This window comes from Seriola dumerili, unplaced genomic scaffold (genome assembly GCF_002260705.1).
Source record: "Seriola dumerili isolate Sdu_G_001 unplaced genomic scaffold, Sdu_1.0 BDQW01000091.1, whole genome shotgun sequence".
Lineage (NCBI taxonomy): Eukaryota > Metazoa > Chordata > Actinopteri > Carangiformes > Carangidae > Seriola > Seriola dumerili.
The window spans coordinates 3,444,207-3,462,218 of NW_019174346.1; the positions used below are offsets into that span (position 1 = coordinate 3,444,207).

The 18,012-nt window shown below is 42.5% G+C and overlaps 1 protein-coding gene across 1 annotated transcript in view; it reads right to left on the bottom strand.

Annotated features, from left to right (window-relative positions):
- Positions 1-410: 410 nt before the first annotated feature.
- The window catches only part of srrm3 (serine/arginine repetitive matrix 3), a 79,049-nt gene continuing 61,447 nt past the window's right edge, over positions 411-18,012 (bottom strand). The window contains exons 5-17 of the mRNA XM_022746099.1: positions 17,072-17,173; positions 16,359-16,439; positions 15,775-15,816; positions 12,890-12,925; positions 12,571-12,621; positions 11,920-12,027; positions 11,067-11,229; positions 8,225-8,335; positions 3,560-3,855; positions 3,187-3,438; positions 2,971-3,096; positions 775-819; positions 411-690 (exon numbers count right to left, since the gene is read on the bottom strand). Coding sequence (XP_022601820.1) covers positions 540-690; positions 775-819; positions 2,971-3,096; positions 3,187-3,438; positions 3,560-3,855; positions 8,225-8,335; positions 11,067-11,229; positions 11,920-12,027; positions 12,571-12,621; positions 12,890-12,925; positions 15,775-15,816; positions 16,359-16,439; positions 17,072-17,173 — 1,564 coding nt within the window. The 3' untranslated portion in view covers positions 411-539. The remainder of the gene's footprint in view (positions 691-774; positions 820-2,970; positions 3,097-3,186; positions 3,439-3,559; positions 3,856-8,224; positions 8,336-11,066; positions 11,230-11,919; positions 12,028-12,570; positions 12,622-12,889; positions 12,926-15,774; positions 15,817-16,358; positions 16,440-17,071; positions 17,174-18,012) is intronic.

Here is an 18,012-nt window from a genome sequence, read left to right on the forward strand (position 1 = left end):
AAGTCTCTGAAATGTACAGTAAACCTTTGATGTGTTTCTTTTTGTCTTCCACTCAGCTCCTACTTTTAGGATGTCTATATATATATAACATATATATATATATATAATATATATATATATATGTATATATATATATATAGTATAATAAATTTATTTATATAGTATATAGTTTCTAATGAATTCGTTTTTGGTTGTTTTGTGGAAGAAGAGGAAGAAAGTGCTAACATTCAGCAAGATTTGTTCTTTGGGCTCTACCATATTAATTTTTGACATGTGGTAACCAATTTCCTTGAATACCGTGGATATGTGAAGACATGAGGAGTGACACCCAATTTCATAGTAATGTGCTCTTTCAGAATACCTTTCTCCTCTTTGATCCAGGCTCTGTGTGAGAGAGGGATAATGGTCGTGGGTCGAGGAGTTTGAGCCCCGCACTGTAACAGCAGCGCGGGCCGCTGTCGAGGGCTTGTTAAAGAGACATAATAACTGAACCGGAACACAGTCGATTAAACAGGACTTCCCATCTGCTTGTTGTCGTTTCAGAAGCCGGGGCTGTCATAGCTGCTGCGGCTGTAGTAACTGTGGTGACTGCGGGAGCGACTCCTGCTGCGGCTCCAGCTCCGGCTCTGGCTGCGGCTCCGACTCCAGCTCCGGCTCCGGCTCCTGCTGTGGCTCCTGCTGTGGCTCCTGCTGTGGCTCCTGCTGCGGCTGTAGCTGCTGTAGCTGCGGCTACGGCTGCGGCTGGACCGTGGCGGGCTGCTGTCGTAGCTGGACGAGGACGGACTGGGCCGGTAGTACGGGATCGGCCGCTTCCGGGCGCTGGGGACAGGTGAGGGGGGAGAGGATGGAATATTAACAGTTATCTTAGACAAACACAACAAGTGTGACGAGTGAGTGTCAGTGTGAGAGTTTAACACGTGTTAAATGTACATCTGATGCTGATGTAAAACAGGCTCAAGAGCAAATCAGTGTATAGGAGGTTATAGAGGTGGTAGACTTAAGATCAGTACAGGATCTGAAAGAGAGCAGCTATGTGGGTTAAAAAAAAGCTGTTCAGCCACACACACACACACACACACACACACACACACACACACGGACAATATAACTGCACACACACATAGAAGAGAAAAGCATGTTGTTAGTTTAAGCTTAAGCTGAGATTGCCTTGTTAATAGCCACTCTGGAGGTACTTCCTGTAAGGTAATTAGCTGTTAGTTCCAAAAACAACCTCTTCTTCTCAGCGGAGGCCAACACCCAGAAAAATCAACAGTCAACAGTGCAGGGAGAGATAAACGCTATCAAGGTATCCCTGCTGCTACAAGGTGCGCTCCACCTTGTCATTTCTGCGGCGCTGCAGATAACTCTGCCTCAGCTTTTGTCTTCTGTATCTGCCATGGAAATCCACAGCCTGTGCCCTAGGGGGTATCCGCTTAAATAAACCTTGATAGCATTTTAATCTCTGTATCCCTGTGTTACAACATTAGTGCATGACCGCAGTGGGGTGCAGCATTAGAGTTGGTGTGAGTTTCTCTGTGTAAATATCAGGGAGGAGATGAAGGAGCAGAGAGAGGACAGAGAAAAAAACAGGAGGAGGCCAGGTTTACTCAGGGGGGCTCTGACGGTTTGCTGTTCAGCCAAGCTTCAGGGGTCAGACTAGAAGGGTCCTGCTGCACGGCAACTGTTACCAGGGTAACTAGCCTGCAGCAGCTCAGTTCAGCAGCATCCTGTTGTTTTGGCATCAGGACCTTTAGGAGTGGAGTAAAAGACGACAAGGTACACACATTTCACCCATGACTATTTACACTCTTATGAGAAAGTACAGAGGTGACTCTTATTCAAACATGTTTTCATCTGCAGAGGAAGAAACAAGAAACAAACATACTCCCAATCTAATCAGTCTCAGACTAAATAAATCATGTCATCATATTCCACTTCACCATTCTAATCATACTTCATTTCTATATTAATTTAACATCCTTACTGTTATGTAGAGTATATTGTAGGTTTTTATTATCTTATTATAGCATTTTATTTACCTTATTATATTGTTTATTATTGTAGCTTTTTAGTCTTGTTGTGTTGTCTTGTTTCTATCTATTGTACTGAGGAACTTTGTTCACTAATAAACATATTTATAAATATATAAATACAAATAAAACTTGCATTGTTATTATATTAATTCATATCTAAACAAATTGCAGAATTTAAGCATCAATATGACATTAAAACTGTAGGAAGGAAATAGCTGAATTCTTTGCAACATGTAAAGCAATTAATGGTAAATACACGTATTAGATGAGAAAATTGATTCACTGTACACTAACTACAAAGCTACAACCTTTAGCTTTTAGCTTAGCTTAGCATAAAGACAGTAACCAAAAGTGGCAAAATCCACCTACAAACACCTGTAAAACCATGTTTGTTTAATCTGTACAAAAACATGTATGTATATTTACATATATATATGTATATATATATATATATATATATATATATACAGTATATAAAGCAGGACAGAGTGTTCACTCTTTGTGTTTGGTTCAAGAACCTCTGACTTGTGTCCCCTCCAACTAAACCAAATCTACCAAACCACACACCCTCTTACTCTAAACAGAGGATTTAATGGATCTGAAGGTGGTTATTAAGGAACAACTTCCCACATTTTATTCCTTTTGCTTGTCATTGTAGTAATTTATAAAAGAACGACTTCTTCCCTAATATGAGTGCAGTGCTGTAAAATTATGGGAAATGTTTTATCCGCAGAGTGTGACATATTGTATATTAAAGTGTGTCATGCTTAAGTGCTTTTAATTCTAGACTTATAAAAAGCTGAAAATAAAATTCAAAAGACAAAGTGTCCCTTTGGTGCCTGTTTCTACACAGTAGGTGAGTTGTGAATAAATCTATGTCCAACTGGGAATCTGGAAAAAGCAGGGGATGTTTTCTGAGTCTGGACAGCTGTGTTACCTGGTGATCCTGCGAGCCTCCATGAAGCTGGGTGAGTCTCTTCTCCTTTTGCGAATGGGTGAATAGCTGCGTGAGCGGCGGCGAGCTCGGCTGTCGGTGTCGGAGCGGTTAGGGCTGTCCCTCTCTCTGCACGGCACACAGAACGCCATCAGCACATGAGAGCAAAATAAAACCACAAGGTGACAGAGAGGTGTGAGACAGGGAGCAGTGTTTCACCTGGAGTTGTTCTGTCTGTTGTGTGGGGACTTGGCCTTGCTGGGGCCTCTGTCTCTGGATACGGAGTGTGAGGACGAACGGCCGCTGCTCCAGGAGCTGCTGCGCTGTCGGAGGTTGGGTTTGCTCCGAGACTCCTCTTTCTTCCTGCCCGACGTGTGTGTGTGTCGCCCCGGAGATGCTGACGGGCTCCGGTGGTGTGCCTGACCCCGACTGGAGCGGTGGTGACGCTTGGAAGAGTGGCCTCCTTTTGTCCTAAGGCAATTGGCAGTATAAAAGAGAAAATGTCAAATAATTCCCTCTCAGTGGCAACACTAAAGTAAAACCTCCCAGCAGTGATAAGAGCCTGAACCATGTAGGCTGCATGAAGGCTCACTTTCTCTGGTGACGAGAGTTCCTCCCTTTGTGAGCGTGGTTGTGCTGGGAGTGGGCTGAGTCGCTGCTGTGAGCAGGGGAGTGGGAGCTCTTGTTCTGGCCTCTCTGACTCCCTCGCCTCCCTTGCGTCTGGGTTACGGAGCTCCCTACAGCTGTGTTCCTGCCGACTACACTCCCAGCCTCTCCTGCTGCACACGTCGGTCCTGTGTGGCTCCTGCTGGGGGCGCTGTGGAGCTTGTGCTCTCTCAGCAGAGTGGGCTGGATGCTTGCAGAGCTAGCAGTCAGCAGATGGAGCTTCTGTAGAGAAATGATGACCAACAAAGGAAAAAAAAAAGAAAAAAAAGAAAAAGGACAAAAAGAGCATTAGAGTGTTTTCAGGCTGGTGATTGAGTGCTACGGTGTACTTGCCAAAAGAAGGTAAACATCTAAAAGAAAAAGATCTAGGTTTTCTCCATATGGCTTATAGATAGTCCTCTATGGTGCAGCGCATGCAATACTTGGCATGCAAAACCATAATGAGTTGAAGAAATCATAATCGCAAAAACAAACAAAAAAAACTAGGAAGAGGAGAAAGAGAGGGAAAAAGTAAAAACAAAACTGTGAACCAAATAAGTTTAAGAGCAGAGGCAGAGAGTACAGAGCTACAGATTTTGTAGAGTAGAAAAAGAGGACTTCTTCAGTTATTTTAGTAATGGTTAAAAAAATAAACAAAACAGAAAGAGAAGACAACTTGACAGAACATCACAGAAATGGAAGGAACAAAATAAAGATCACAATTATTGAATCAATCGAATCAGAAAACAAATCGTCTGCTACTCAATTTTCTCTTTCTGGATTTTTTTTCCTGAAGACAATTGCTGAGATGTGAACAGCGACCCATTTTCTTTGTTTTTTTTTAATGGTTACTCTTGTTTAACTCCCTTCTGGTTAACATCCACTTACCAATAAAGTGGTATTCCCTCCTTTAGTAGGTAAGGTATGAAGAAAAGGGAAAAGTGGGGCAACATAAGTGCATCATTAGATTCACAAAATGCAAGAGAAAAAGACACAAAACCCTTCCCTGCCAGTGACTCATGAGACAATGCATGGAAATCAATGGAAAAGAACTCAAAAGCAAAGAGGAAAACCACAATGTGCAGGGCGTCCCTCACACAGAGAGTAAATCCTCTGGGCCCAGTCACCTTCTTAAACATCAGAGAGCAACTGGCTGGTGAGAGTTAAAGGTATTTTCTTTACCTTTTTTTCTCTCCATGTCGTATCTACCACCGGGAAGGTGTTATTCTTACTTGCTGACACGTTTACAGGATAACTACCTTCCCTTTTACTGGTTACAATCAGTGTTTGTGCTCATGGGCTCCTTGATACGAGGCACTTACAGTGATCACAAAGGTTTCCAGTAATGTAGTGCCACATAACAACAGCGAGTGTTCAGGTTATTACTGAGACTGACTCGGGTTCAACCACATTTTACAGTAATCAGAGGTTATTTTTTGGGGGAAATGACTAATGTAAGAGAACCCCCCCTACAGCACATGGTGAGTGAAAGATCGGTGGAATTACATTGAACTGATAAAACAATAAGGATGTGATCGGATCCTTTGGTGTTTTAAAGTGAAAAGCTACGTGGCTAAGTGTCATGCATAGACGCATTTACCTTGATGCTACTAGTTTTCAAAATTACCTCTGTTTTATAGAATAAGGCTGGAAATATTCTGTTTTTCTTGTTGTCAATGAATCTCATGAAAGACCAAAATCAACAATGTATTGATCCTACCATGATAGCATAGATAGATAGTTGATTCCTCTGTGCTGTGGAGCTCCATTGTTTCCAAAAACAAAAGTGAGTCACACTGTTGCACTGGGTGCCTTCATTACCGGGAAAACACACACACACACACACACACACACACACACACACACACACACTGTGGTTTATTTTGAGTGAACATACACTCTGTCCTGGTTCTGTGAATAACTCACTATAGCACCAACAAATGCAGCATTTACTCCCGTTTGAGTGACGTTTTCTACAGTGCCTTACCTAGGGATGCTAGCATGGCTCTAAGGACAGCAACATCGCCCTGTCAGTCAACTGCTTTGGTCCAGACTGAAATATCTCATCCACTATGGATTGCCATGAAATTTGGAAAAGATGTTCATGGTTCCCACTTGATGAATCCAAATGACTTTTCCTGTTGCCCCACCGTGAGGTCGACAACTGTCTCGACAATCATTGGGTGGTAAGCATGACATTTGGGACACATATTGATATCCCCTTCAGGATAACTTGAAACCACTTTGGTGGCCTTTTGACTTTTCATCTGGCGCCATCATCAGGTCAGAATTTTAATTTGTCCAATCCTTTGGTTTATGATCACATTTCTGCAAAATGAACAACACACAACACTGTGAGCATGTTAGCATGCTAACATTGGCGTTTAGCTCACTGCATGGCTGTACCTACTGTAAGTACAGTCCCACAGAGCCTCTAGTGTGGCTGTTGACTCTTGTTTCAAAATGAAACTAGCTTTTTAAAAATATTCCATCTGCTGTAGGAAGTAAGAGGTTTGTGGCTGAGTGCCACAGACAGGGTGGGGAAGCCGGGATGTACTGACACACTGTTGGTTCAGGTCTTTGCAAGGGATTTGTTAATAGTGAGAAATACAGAGTAATATCAGCCTTATCCTTTAAACTGTGTATGGTAGAGACTGATGTTATAATATATTAAAACCCCTGTTTTAAGTATTCAACATAAACAGACCTTGGAAAGTGATAAAGGTGGAGTTTAGGGACTGAAACATGATGCACAGTTCACAGTACACTGCTCATTCCAAGCAGGTCAGAAAAAAAAGAGGGTAAATCTCCAAAAGGCCTTTTATATGAAACCAAACACAGCCGGCTCTTCCGCATGCATTATCATGTGCTGTCTGAACTGCTTTGTAATCTAAGATATAGCAAAAGCGCCGACTGATCCTTGCAGAAAGAAGAGCCGTCCTCCACTCGGGAGAAGACAACTAAGCGATATAATAAGAAAAGACACAACCACTGGTGTTTATGACAGTTGTTAGAAAAGGTCGTGGAAATCAATATGGTGAAAATCATAAGACGAATGTACTAATTCACCAACAAACAGAGAGATGCTGGACAAACAGGAATGCATTCTACCAAAACAGAAAGAAAACAAAAATGGAAAGAAATGGACCTGGATAATAGAGCGGGATATTGGACTTCAGAATGAAGTTAAGGAGGAAAGAGAAAAACCAGAGCTCTACGTAATCCAATCTTTCAAGAGTCAAATCATAATTGATGAAGTCAAATTAATTTGGTTAAAGACCATTGGTAAACAACAGAAAGAGAGAGAGAGAGAGAAAGAGAAAGAGAGAGAGAAACATTGACGTCACTCAGGCTAGGGTGCTTGTCACATTCTCATCTGCATAAAGATCACGTGCGTAGGCAAAGCATTACCTACCTTCCATTTCAATCAGTGACACGTATGCAATATCAACAAAAAAAAGGAAAGAAAGAAAAAAGAAAAAAGGGAGAAAGGAATGTTCTCCGCAGCGAAATGGGAAAAAGACAATGACCTCTTTTAGTATCAAAGCTACATATTTAGTCCAGAGACTAAGGAGAACTAAACAAACCAAAAAGTATAAAGAAAATAGAGGGGAGAAAAATAAAAAATCCACATGGAATTCAAAATCAAAGTAAAATTAGAAACAAAGGATGAATCTAAAAACCTACATGATTTGCTTTGTCTTTTTCGCTTGTACAAATGCAGCCATATTTGTATCAAAACGGGGTGGGGGGGTGGGGTAGAGGTAAGCGGATAGAGTTAATTGTCATATTAGTGGACATCCATGTAGAGTAGAGTAGCTGAAGGGAGGAGGAGGAGGAGGAGAAGGAGGAGGGGGTGGGGGAGGGAGGGGGCATGCAGAGCTGGCAGATATGAAAGATAAGTGGGAAGAAAAATGCCAGGACAACAAGAGTGAGACGTGAGTCACACAGGACACAGATGAACAGGTAGGAGAGGAGGAGACGGGGGTAGAAGAGTGTTGGAGGGGGCAGTCACTGCTAAGATGGACAACTAAGAAAGTAAGCACATTTGAAAGGGACCCCAGTCACATTTTGGCCTGGGTCTTCTTCAGCAGCAGCACTTCTTTTTCATTTATATATCAGGATAAACACAGGTACGGTGAGAGGGAGCCTTGTGGAGCTTTGTCCAATCTGCTGTTTAAACTCTTAAAAGTGAAGAGGGAGCTACCATTCAAAATGGCTTGGGTCCCTTTAAAATAACAATCATGTTAACAAAGGTGTGAGTTGTCCTAGTTAGTTTCAAGAGTCCGTGTGCTTGTGTTTCAAGTGTTTGAATAAATCTTTTACTAATGAGCACGAGGATGACTGGCCCTGTTTGGGACTATCTCAACAACTGCGTGGGAGACAGTCTCAGATGCTTCCAAACAAGCTGAGGAAAGTGTGTGTGCGCTGCTCTTCCTCAGAGATGGGGATGTTAAACACACCTGTATTTGCCAAATCAGACAGTCTGTTCTTTTTCATTATACAAACTGTGTAGAGTAAAAACAACACATCGCACCAACTAGTTCTTTTATGGCATGACCTGGCACTACGTGGTCGGTTAGGCGAATACACGTCGGCTCAACTTTCCCACCTCCGATAAAGAGAAGTGCAAAGCTGCTTCCCTGAGCTTCTCTGTGGCGAAGCATCCAGGACTGTCTCCCCTGTAGTGGGTGAGACAGTCCCAAACGGGGCTAGGGGGCGACTACAGGAACACAAACTGAGCTGATGGATAGAGAACCAGAGCTGCTATACAGAACATTTGCTAAACCACACAACTGCTGCAGTAAAATCAGACTTCAGTTAGATCCAGGATCTGTTACACTTGACCATCCTCCTGTGCAAAGACTCCAGTTTGAGGATTAGTATGACATATTTTAGCCTTTGGTGGAGATTAACAAGAGTGTGGGGCAGCATCACCTTATGCTACAAAGATGCTGTTTAAAAAATGCGAGCCAATTAAGCGTCCTCTTTCACTACATCCCACCTGAAGGGCTAAAAAGAAACATGATCTAACAGACATCCCTTGCCATTCCCCACTGGCCTGGACAGATAAACTGGAAACAGAACGTCAGGGACAGAAGAGATACTGCCACCTAGGGGCAACATGCACATCGACATGGTAAAGTAAAGCAGTAGAGAGGAGCATGTGTTTAACCCCTGGTGCTTTTGGCAGGAGCTGTTGGACGTCTGGAGGAGAAGAGCATCTATCACTGAGCAGAGCATGTGCTTGAGAAGAAAGACAACTGTATTGACAAAAAGAAACTATTTCACGTACCCAGTTAACCTACTTGGTCCAGTTCCAAAGCAATTGAGTGCTTTTTATATAAATGAGACAGAAAGATTTGGGCATTTATTCATGGGTAAATACCACTTATATTGATAAGGAAAAAAAAGAAACAGTAATGACAGAGAAAAGAGAGAGAGAGAGATCAGATGAGACCTCAGACACATGCAAGCTGGAGTGGAAAATAGGAGACATCAGTTCTCTGGAGGAAGTGTTTGCAGGATGTTTGCAGCCCATTTAGATGCTTGTTCATCAGAAGACGTTTGTTTCTCAAGTGCTCCCTTTGTCTAAGTGATGGCTTGTTTTATTCCAACATAATGGCTGTCATCCTACTGTAGCTGTAATGATGCATTTACAGTACGGCAGAGCAAGGTTGTTTTCATAACGGCAGCAGGTCATGTAAAACGCATCACAGTGTCTTTAAGAGACTAACAGAAACAAACGAGGAGCAGTTCATGTACAATCTATAAAACTTCAGGCTTTATGATCGTACTGTGAAGCGTGTGTGGTGCTGGTTGCTTGTTTTGTTTTTTTTTAAAAATAAAGATAAAATAAAGTTGCAACCCATTCAGTACAACGGGTCCATCTGTGGGAGATTCATAATGCTGAAATAAAAACATCAAAGAAAACACAATATACTTTGTTGTGTTTTTTTTTTTTGTTTGCATTAACAGTGTCATAGTTAAAATGTACTGAAATTAAAAGCACAGTTGTTGAGCTTTTACTATTGACTTTACATTTAGCTACATTTCTGATCGAGCTTTAAGCAGCTTTGAGACTTCTCAGTGACCGAGGTAACTAGATGTCGAGTCAGCGGTGGTGTTAGCCCGCAGGAAGCAGTTTTAATGTTCTGCTCCTAAGCTGTGATTGGACAGTTGATTGTTTTTCATTCTTCTCTTTTTTGCACCGTCCACCTGAAACTCACTACAAAGCCTCATTTATCTCTGGCCTCTACACTTCTATTTGCACCTGTTTTAATTGATTCTTGTCATTACATTATTTTTTAATTGTATTTAATTTAATTTTATGTCCTTTTTTTAACTGGTATTTTTATGAACTTGATATCGTTGTAAATGAGGGCTTTACCCTCAATGACCTTCCAGTTTAAATAAAGACAGATCTGCATGATGTGTCTCATGAAAACTAATGACGGTGCTAACTTTCATTTCACTGTGATTACAATTCAGTTTAAGACAAAAAGCTAAGGTTATATTTTTCATTTGATTATGACAGTAAATGCATACATAAGAGGAAATACATATTACATTGTGATTCTGTATTTCACTTTCTTAGTTCAGATTTTTTATTTTTTTATTTAGGCATTTTAAATCTCCCATATTCCCCAGCAGAAACAGCTGATACCTATGGTGAGCTGCACTGTAGCTATATTTTATCATAGTTCATTTAGATATACTTGGATCAAGACTTTCCATTAAGTAATTGGATTAGTCAGTTCAAGGAGGAATTGCAAATTGTTATCACAAAGCACCATCAGACGTCTGATCGCTTCAACATTGGTTAATTAAGACTTTATCTGCAAAATTTTTTATTCCTAATAGACACGTTTCCTTTGATATTTCTTCATGGACATGGACCTTTGGGGGGGGGGATGTTTGAGGCAGACATACCTACGCCTCACTCAACTTGTTTTTTTATTTGTCTTTTGCCGTAGCAGGCACCCGCTTGGAAGAAACAACAATCTTTTTGCTCATTCATTTGGAAACAGTGTGTGCCAGTGTGGCTCATATTTCCATCCGTGGTGCTGTATGCTAATGCTGTGCTCTGACTCAGAGGATGTCTTTGCTCCCTCCCTCCGTTACCGGGGAACAACAAGAACAAACAAAAAACAAGATGGCAGAGGAGTCAAGAGAGCCAGAAACAAAGCAGCAGGAGCGGCAACTTTTACACAGGACAGAAGTGTCTTTTATACGTCAAAAATAATCATGTTGATAATAAAAACTGTCCTGGAAGAACTGGTAAAAGAACAAAAAAAATCTTTCAGTATCAAAGAAGATGATAATTCATGTCAACCAACACAAAAGAGCAAGATAAAACTCATCTGTAAAGACTGTGGTAGATACCGTTGGAGTGGGTGGGGGGGAGTGGGGGAGGGTGGGGGTGTGGGAGCAAAATAGAGGAGATTACATACATCGTGCCCTTTCTCGCCCTCGACGTGGTTGAGTCTGCTGGCCTTGCCGTTGCGGCTTCGCTGGGTGGGGTCCCCGTTGTGCCACGTGGCGGGACTGTTGGGGCCCGGGGACAGCGAGGTGCCGGACGCCTTTTGTCCGTCCGTCTTGTGCTTGGAGTTCAGTCTGGAAGACACAGCAACACGAGAGGTAAAGCACAGCCAGCCCACTCCCTGAGGAACAACGTGAGTTAACCGTCAGAAAAGTGCTCACAGCGACATTTTGTATTTGAAAATAAAAGTAGAAATCCTTCAGTTTTATTCCTGCTCTCAAACTTTTAATATTTTCTTCTTCTTCTTCTTCTTCTTCTTATTCAGAAAGAATAAAAGCTAACCTCCAAGGTGACTACCAACAGTCCAAAACCCAAAGATATTCCTTTTCCAACAATAACAAACAGAGAAAATCAGCAAATCTTTACGACTGGGAACCACAAGAAATGTTTTACACAAAGAAAATGTCTCAAACGAGTAATTGATTATCAGAATAGTTGCAGAAGAGTAGAGGTCTTACTAACTGCCCCTTTACAAACTGATTTGCCCTAGCATCAGAAACATGACACTGGACATTTCACTTCACTTGAACAAACAGTATATTCTGCTTTTTAAATGACCAAACTCTCCAGAGGCGCAGAGTGAGACATCACATTCATCTAAGGGGGGTTATCATAAGACGTGCTGTATCCTACTCTATTCTCAGGGGGCCGAGAGTAAATGAGAGAGAGGGACTGACAGTCACCAGGGCAACCGCTGGACACTCAGTAGTAGTGTGTGAGCAAACGAGGCGTATGTGTGAATGCGTGTGTGAGGAGGAGTCTACCTGGCGGGAGATTTGGAGGTGCTCCGGGTGGAGGACAGGGAGGCGCTGCGGGAGCTGCAGCAGCTGCCTTGACGCTGTGAACTCCTACCTGGGGTCTCACCGGGGGACCTGATGGATGACAACAAATGGACAAACACATCACGCACGCACACACACACACACACACCACACACACGCATGCATACATATACATACACAAAGCCATGTGTATGTATGTATGCATATATCACAGGGAAACACACATGCCACAGCGAGCTCAGTAGTCAATCCAGCGGTATGTAAAACAGTTCATGCACAGCCAAACACTGTCAATATGTACCTAATTAAGACGGGTGTGGCGCTGATGTTGTGTTGAACTCACACGTGATGCTCAGGAGATGCACTCGGTGCTGTATGCTTACTAACATTCTGTGTGAGTCTGAGATAATGAGTGTAAAATACCAATATAAATTTATGAGGGACTGAACGTGATTCAGTGGTGGTTGTTGAGGGCTGAGATGATTGGTCACTGTTTGTTTTACTGTGTGCAGAGGACAAACTGCTGAAAATATCATCATCAGATAATCAATGTGAGGCTACATACGCTGCAGGTTTCAGCGCGCTCAGCATTAACATGTAAATGGTATAAGAGGGATTCTGTGAGCGTCTCACCTCTTTTTCTGTTTATTCTTGTCTTTGTGTTTGTTCTTTGGGCTGCCCGATCTGAAACAGACGTCATGTGTAAGATAATGAAGCTGTGCACATTAAAGCAGTGAAGATTCCCTTTGTAAAAACACAACTCACTGTTCTGCTCCCCCATATGGATTTTTGCCCAAAAAGTCAACAGTGAAAACAGGCAGAAAGGAAAATAACACACACCTTACATGAGAGAACTAATTTGCAGCATTGGCTTTGCTGCACACTGTCATGAACAACGTTGTTAACAGCTCTGATCTTGTTATGCTGCAGTGTTCTCGTCTTTCATACACACCTGTATCTTCGCTTTTTCCTGGAGCCAGATGCAGATCTACAAAAACAAAAAAAGCCGCAATCATTATAATGATGATGACGTGACGGCTACATGAATCATTCATATACAGTACTGCAACCGTCGACCAGCGGCTGTGCGAAGAAGCAGGTTGACTGAGTAATCTGGATAACTTGTCCAGGTTTACCTTTTACCCAGAAATGACACATTTACATCAGTCCATGTTCCAGATTTGATGGTGGTTCTGGGAAATTACTAAACCTGCTCCTTGGAATAGTTTCTAGGAGATCCAAGGTTGTTTTTGAACAAACGCTGGAGGCTGATCCCAAAATCTAATCTGTGCTGTCATCAATCTGTGCGCCACGTTTTTTTCATACCATATTTTTATTGTCATATTTTCAAATTCACCCTAAAGAATATTGAGACTACATGAAGCTGCTGTGTCTAAGCTTCCCATGCAGCTGAGCTTCATTTGGCGTCAGTATTTTTACACTGAAGAAACAGATAATATCTCATATTCTGGACGGGCTCAATTTGACTTCTGTGTATATTTGATGACAAAAAATATAACATATAAATGTGAGCAGTGCTATTAATATTACAAACACAGACACAGACACACAGAGTGTGAATCACATAATATAAGCATGTTCAAGATTCTGTAACAGCAGAGGGATCATGCAGGTTATCTGGCAACTAATACATGGAATATTTCAGCATGTGTTTCTGCAGTTTTGTCGATGCACATGTGAGCCCCCCTCCCTGCGTTAGCCAGTCTGAATCGCATGCACACATCTATATGTGCAGAGATGTCTCCAGGGGGGGCTCTCACAGCACGCTTTTCCAGTTTTTATTCTACAGGTGCAGGATGTCACACTTATTATTTTTATTATTATTATTTCTGGCTGCAGAAGCTGCTGCTGCTCCCTGCAAAAAAAAGCTGGAATAAGAAACTCAGAGCTTCTGTGGCAGTTTTCCCTTTAACCATGTATTGAGTATAATGATGGGGAGGCCGGCCATTCCTCAGTCCTCAGCAACTGACACATCACCTCCATATCGCTTTCACCCTCGTTGCAGTTTCCATGGTGATTAGTCAGACCGGTCTGTGAGAGTTGTTGCTATTTTCCTGAAGAGCCCTTCATCTCCCCTGCTGTTTTACACACCTACAGCATGCAGCATGGAGTGGGAGGGAGCGGCGGCAACAAAGTGTGTTGATTCACTGAAAGGGGAGTAATAAAGCTGTCACAGTAATGTATGTGGCTGATATGTGACTCAGAGCTGTGGCCCCAGTAGCAGCTTGTGTGTCCCCACTGGAGGGAGTCATCTGGGGACCACTGAATATGAGGTGACATTTTGGAGGGCTCATTATTCTTCTCCTCTCTCACACACTCTGGTCATAGCTAAATCCCTCGCCTTTCCCTCTTACACAAAGACATGGACGGAAGATGTGAGAGAAATACGCATGAAAAGGGGGAGCCCAACCTGGAGCTATTATTTTACAGTGAGCAGTACATTACAAACAAGCAGCCATATGAATTTAATCCCGCCCCCCTAAAGTGCACCTTAAAAAAGAGCATCAAAGGAGGCCGTCTCTGGGGGAGGAACCCTGCATGCTGCTCACCCCCCTGCCTCATCTATACATTATTCATATAAAAACAGTACCTGCAATGCAGAGTAGCTTTGGTGTGAGGCTGGGAGGGAGGTGTGGGGGGGTGAGGGGAGAGGGTGAGGGGGACTGGGATGTGTGTGGATGGATGAGAGGTGGGAAACAGGAGCGGGGCAGTGCAGTGATGCTCAGCAATTTGGTGAGAGGCTCATTTTTCTTGTTTCTTCTTATTGTGCGCCCCCCCCCCATCCAGGCTGGGTTATTAGAGCAACACATTTAGCCCCGCTCCCCCCGAGTCAGGCGGAGGACGAGAGGAACTGGGGGAGGAGGGCACTCTACCATTGTTTATTGTCATTATGATATCCAGAGGCACTGCACAGGTATCTGCTGATGAGCTCGTGCTCTTTTCCCATCTCTTCCTCCCTTCTATCTTTCTTCTTAGAGTCTTTGCAACCCTTCCTTCCTTCCTTCCTTCCTTCCTTCCTTCCTTCCTTCCTTCCTTGATTCCTTCCTTCCTGCCTGCCTGCCTGCCTTCCTTCCTTCCTTCCTTCCTTCTATTCTTTCTTCTCTTTTACTTATGTCTTTAATTCTTTCATTGTTCTCTTCCTGGAGGCCTCTCTTTCTCCCTCTTCCTCCATTCCCTTTCATTCTCTTCTTGTCTCTCTTTTTCATCCTCTATTCCTTGAATTTTGTCTTTCTTCCCTTCCCCTCTAGTTTTTCTTTAACTCCTTTCCTTTCTTCCTTCTTTTCCCTTTACCCTCCAAATTTCCTTCTGCCTTTCTTTCTTTCTTTCTTTCCTTCTTTCTTTCTTTTTCTTTCTTTCTTTCTTCTCGTCCTTTTTCTTCCTTTTATTCTTCCTTAGTTTTTTTTACTTCTTCCTTTTCTTCCTCTCTTCCTTTTCCTCTTCCCTTTCCTTGTTCTTCCCTTTGTCCTCCCTTTCTTCCTTCCTCCCTTCCTTCCTTTCTTCCTCCATTCCTTTCCTCCCTCCTTCCTTCCTACACAATAATTGTTGAACTATTGAACAAAGAGGCAACAGATACAAGAGAAAAATGTAACCAACAGAAAAACATCTGAAACACTCTGTAATTTTTGAATATTCCCCAGTGAGCAGCTATTTACTTTATTCACTTTTATTTCCAGTAAGTGAAACATCAAAGGTGTGACTACATCTCTGATCAACCATCACTGTGATGGCAGCTGTTGACAAACCTTTGAAAAGTCAGAGTCTTTCTTGGGATGACACATCACTGATGACGCTCACACATGTTATGTACACACTCACCTGTCTCGCTTGTGTTTCTTCCCACTCTTTTTCTTCTTCTCTCTGCGAGTGGGCGAGGAGCTGCCAAACCTATTGATGGAGAGAGGGAGGACATCTTTTGCATGCAATGACTGTAAAATGAGCCTCAGATTGCAGTTAAATCCTGGCCTTTCACTTGTCATTGTGCTACATAACATTACACCTCAGAGGGGTGAGCGCAGGTGTCATCCTACAGTAGCTCAGCTGGCTCTCTTTGTGCCCAGCTCTATTCATCCTCCTGCCTTTCCCCACTTATTCTTTCTTCTCTTTACCACCAGTCTACTTCCTCCTTCACTCTCTCTCTCTCTCCTTTTGCTGACCTTGTCAAGAGAAAATGGAAGACGAGACTATGCTTTGCTAATCACTCACTACAGATATCCTCCCCCCCCCACACACACACACACAACTGCAGTATCTGATGGCTCGTTTGCAATATTCACAGGAAAATAATTGGAATTCCGTTTCACAAAACCACAGTGTAATTACTCTGTCAACGAGGCTGAGAGATAAAAAAAAAAAAAAAGAAAAATCGAACGACTTCATCAGTAGAAGCTGTTTCCACTCACCGACTCCTTCGGCGGCCGGATTTCTTCTTCTTCCTTTTCTTTGGACGCGGGGATGGAGAGCTGCTTGATTTCCTCTTCACTCTGAATTGGCCACATAAAGACAGAAGGAGAGGGCGATCGAGATGGAGAGCGAGAAAGGCAGAAATAATTTACAAGTGATTGTTATAATAATCATTTTCAAAAGGAATAAATTTCTGATTATAGTTATTTGCTGCAGTGCCAATAACAAGACGATAAGTGTGTATTTTCTCATTTCCACAGTTCATTCTGCCATAACACACAATATTCATTCAATACATCTCACAATGGAAACAGGAAATTGCTTCAAGGAAATTACACTTAGTCTTGTCGGTAAAGTGACACAAGCAGAAAACATGATCTAAATGACCATCTGCATTACGGCTTTACATAAATAATAATGGCTGTTTATTGTTTGTTTTTTCTGGGTGCACGCTGTTACTGGGCATCAGCTTTGCTAGTAGATTGAAGAGCACTTTTGCCCTGATATCAGTTGTATGTTCATGGGTATTATCAAAGGAAACACCCAGAGGCCATGTGAAGGAGATAACAGATGGCTGATTTAATTCATCACTTGAGGGGTGAGAGCTGGTCAACAGTGTGTGTGTGTGTGTGTGTGTGTGTGTGTGTGTGTGTGTGTGTGTGTGTGTGTGTGTGTGTGTGTGTGTGTGTGTGTGTTTGAACATGTGATTTACCTGTTGTCACTGTGGTAATCTTGGTCATAGTCTCCATCTTCATAACCAGCCAACTCAGGGTTCTCTTCATACTCGTCAGGCGGGTAGTGCAGGTGGTTGATCCTGAAAACACAAGAGTTGAGGATCATGAAGACCATGAAGAACCACGGTTTCCATATCATCCTCAGTATCATCATCAGCATCATCATCATCAATGTCATCATCAAGAGTCCAGAGCCATGCTGGCAGCTCACTGAGGTTGTAGTGGTACTTTGAGCTAAATGTTAATGCATGCTAGCATACTCACAGTGCCCACGCTAACATGCTGATGTTTAGCAGGTGTCATGTTCACCCTCTTAGTTTAGTATGTTAGCTCGCTAACCATAGCCTGACCAAGGCTGAATGTTTGAAGTTAATCATTGTATCGTATGCTAACATACATGCTAAGTAAACATTTTACAATCTCTCTGTTGGACAAACTGACGGTGAGAGTTTCTAAATGACCTGATTAGACGTTTCTGTGTTGCAATTTCTTGTTACTGTGTGTGTCCTGATCCAATACACTGTATCTACAATACGCTGATATTGGTCGATGTATCTGCCTGGATGGATTCAATGTTTCAGCTTTAATGCTAAGAGTTGCTAATTAGCACTAATCACGAACAGCTGAGGCTGATGGGAATGTGATTCATTTTAAGTATTGGACAAATGAAAATTTTGACCTGATAATGGTGCTGGATAGAAAGTCAGTTCAATTGAACTCACAGTAATAACTCATGAGGGTAAGTGTGACCTCTGATGTCACACTGTTCACTTGAGAGGGTTGTAGTGTCTCTGAGATGCTTTTTGTAAACGGTTCTTACTGGAATTTGTTATTCAGAGAAAAGGCAACTATGACCTTGTCCTCATTGCAGTTTGGCAAAAGAGGCTTTTGGGGGATGGGGTGGGGGGTGGGGGGGGGT